This window comes from Sphaeroforma arctica (assembly GCF_001186125.1).
Source record: "Sphaeroforma arctica JP610 unplaced genomic scaffold supercont1.269, whole genome shotgun sequence".
Taxonomy (NCBI): domain Eukaryota; class Ichthyosporea; order Ichthyophonida; genus Sphaeroforma; species Sphaeroforma arctica.
The window spans coordinates 46,557-50,075 of record NW_014040289.1 but is presented as its reverse complement, the minus strand read 5'-3'; the positions used below and the strand labels follow the sequence as shown (position 1 = coordinate 50,075).

Genomic DNA, 3,519 nt, shown 5'->3' with positions numbered 1-3,519 from the left:
TGTGTGTGCCTATAAATGTATGCATATACATACTGACGAAACCTGTTTTGTGATAAATTAATTGCCATAATGTAATTGTATACTTGATCAAAACTCGTCAACGTTCCAATTAAAACTGCGACACACGGCAAATCTGCATATGTTTAATGTGCTCTCGCAACAATCTTGCAAGTAATTAATAAAAATCACAGAGCAACTATCTAGTATATCCTTTCCAAATTCAGTACCCCAATTAACCTTATGTTATTTGTAATCTATGTTCCTATTTGCTGGAGGGCTATGTGATCACGTACTATTCAAGTGAGCGTTTGTTATATACCCTGGAGAACAATGATCCTGAATGCACAATGCATAACTCATTGTAGGTTTGAACTTAACTACGCAGCAAAAGACGGATACGGCATCAGCTCGGGCTGTTGAATTGGCGGCAGATTTGTTGAAAGGTGGATGCGATGAGGTATGTGGGATGCGCTCTCGGGCTTGTAGTACATTCTAGCAGGAATGTTTGAAATTATAGCTTATTCATAGTATTGCCTAGGCTTACTTCGTTATTTCCGAATCGAACAGTGGGGGTGCATCTGATGCAATTTTGTGTCTATCAGTATTCTTTTTTCGAGACTGGCTAAGACTGCGACCACTAAGTCTGACTTTTGGTTTTGCGACAACTATTTGTTTTACTAACGCTTACGCATGCGACCGCTAAACTTGACGCTTACGCGTGCGTCAGTTAAGTCTAACGCTTAACCTTGCCTCCTATCCACTGGACTCACAAAAGTTGGTTCTTGATTTTATTATCGAATACTGTACAGCATTAATGGCGTAGTGGTCAAGATGTGTGACAATCTAAGATTTAAATGCTTTTTGGGGGCACATATTCTGTTCTCCATGTAGTGGTGTTACTTTTAACAAACAAATATATACATATTTTTAATATTATATATACATATGTACATATACATATACATATACATATACATACACACACACACACATATATATATATATATATATATATATATATATATATATATATGTGTGTGTGTGTGTGTGTGTGTGTGTGTATATGTATATGGATATGTATATATATTGAATATGAATCTGTATATGTATATGTATTTATATGTATATGTATATCTTTATGTATATGTATGTATATACATATACATATATATACATATATATATATATACGTGTGTGTGTGTGCGTGTGTGTGTGTGTGTGTGTGTGTGTAAGTAGTTATATACGAGTATATATATGTATGTATGTATATATGTATACATGTAGTATGTATGAATGTTTTATGTCCCTAAAAATCTAAACCCTAGAATCGAAAGGTCAGCGTCAGTTGGACGTCAGACTTAGGAATTGCAAGGTTAAGCGTCAGACATACGACAGGGCGCACGCGCAAGCGTAAAGTTTAGCGGTCGCATGCATAAGCGTCAGACTTAGTTGTCGCAACTTTAAGTCGCAATTGTAACGCATCAGACTTATGCGTCCATGCGTCAGAAATAGTGGGCGCAAGACCAAAAGTCAGACTTAGTGGTCGCAGTCTTAACAAATCACTCATTTCTCAATTGTATATTAAGATTGAAGAAGTCATTACTACAGAGATATTGGTTGTCCCAATATTGTTGCTTGATACCAGGTCGAGTGCTATTTTACACCGTCCGTTGAATTTCCTCCCAAGATACAATCTGCCATCTAATATGTTGGTTATCGATACAGTTATGTGGCACTGAGCAAACTACTAAATCTTCTAGTTGTACGAGAATTGTACAACGCCAATTAGAATCGAGAAAATTCATTGTAAGTAACCCTCGTGCATGCATCCAGGTTATCTTTCGTGAGCTGACGAACTCTCTGGAGGTGTTGGCGAATGGAAGCGCAACGCATTTCGACAAGCCGGAAACAATTGTGTACAACGCGCTCAGAGCAGGAAAGATGGACGGAATTACGCTCAAAGACGCACTCATCAAGAGAATGGTGATATCTATGGCTGATCATGGCGCATGCGGATGAGATAACCGCGTTATATGCACACATACTCCTTCAGGAATCCGCGTCTGTGATTTACGCAAATACATATGATTTTAAGTCCCTTTAATTCTCTCACATTCATATTATCGGATCGAAAGATGTCTGTCTGTCGTATACGACTGACATTAATGGTAGATTAAAGATACCCATTTCGAAACGTTCTCTACAGCGTTGTTCACTAGATATTTACTAATCTCGTTTCAGAATCCATCGTAAGCTGTCTCACAGATCTGATCATAATCAAACCACATAGATTTTGATTCCAGTTGCGAGTTTGACCTGTCATTACATTACATGAAACATCCCACGTTGCTTCCGATTTATACAGGCCATCTTGAGGTCGAAACGAGATGGCTCTACAGAAGAGGAGGCTGAGGCGATGATCCGAGAATTCGTTCAAATCAAATCGAAACAGGTGGAGCAGGAAAACAAGCGACGGAAAAAGGCGGCGTTTGAGGCGTCTCAGAAAATGTTCTCTACCTGAGTCAAGACTTTGGAGACCTATAGACCGCCATTGAGTCGAAGTGATCGCCTGGGATGCATGCCACTGGGTTTGATGATGCAATGATGGTATATTAATGTAGCACCTGGTACAATACATACCTATTTGGTAGGTATCAGGGTACGAATAGCTGACTCGTTTAGGTTGCGTACATGTCTGGTAAGAAGTATAGCAAAAATTGGACCACTATCATAGAAGGCTTGGCTTGCATGTCAACCAACCGAACCGGGAATACACCAAGCAAACATTTCGTCAGTCTGGGGGCAGTTCCTGATTCGTCGTAATAAAAAAGTATACTTGAGGCCTACGAGGTCCCCAGTTCCTTTAAGAAAATTTGTATGCACAACAAGTTATTTCGCAGAGTGAGCTGAAGAGTCCGTTCTATCTAGTCCAGCAGAATGTAGTGGTCCTGCAAAACACCCCACCAGAAACAAAGAAACAACAAACTACAAACTACAGAAAATCATCCGCTGAATAGTATTCAATTCGAGGGAGTAAGCACTCCCTGCTCAAACCAGCCAGGGAAATAGTAGTAGACAACTGTGTAGTGTGCGTGTACGACGACAAATTCGCAGATGAGCGTCATTCATCCCAGTATCGAAGTCAATAGAGTGTCATTTATTTGCATTCTGCGCCGGACATTGGCAAGTGGTGTGTCTATTCGTCTATTCGACAAGAGCACCAGAACGAGGATGACACTTTGCAAGAACAGAAGGACGATCTCTTCCATACACCTCTGATGGAATAGAACCCCTCATCTGAGAGGCACCATCTGACGCCAACATCGAACACCACAGACGGTTGCCCATCACACTTTCGCTTCATAACCATTATATCCTGATACCATCATAGTGGAAGTATGGTTCAGATCATTCGGTCCGAAGGGCCTAAAATATACCATGCATGAATTTAGAACTCTGCCTAACGGGTGAAGATATTAAGCACACTTTTTATTAGCCCTCTGTGTTAGACTACCTGGT

General features: G+C 40.1%; 1 protein-coding gene across 2 annotated transcripts in view; it reads left to right on the top strand.

Annotated features, from left to right (window-relative positions):
- Nucleotides 1–3,062, top strand: part of SARC_04645 — a 4,944-nt gene extending 1,882 nt beyond the window's left edge. Inside the window, exons 2-4 of one of the 2 annotated variants that reach the window (XM_014301514.1) lie at nucleotides 386–457; nucleotides 1,834–1,983; nucleotides 2,366–3,062. In XM_014301514.1, the coding sequence (XP_014156989.1) occupies nucleotides 386–457; nucleotides 1,834–1,983; nucleotides 2,366–2,521 (378 nt within the window). In that variant the 3' untranslated portion in view covers nucleotides 2,522–3,062. Of the gene's footprint in view, nucleotides 1–385; nucleotides 458–1,833 lie in introns of both variants that reach the window. The other variant, XM_014301513.1, reaches the window with a different exon arrangement.
- Nucleotides 3,063–3,519: the final 457 nt, after the last annotated feature.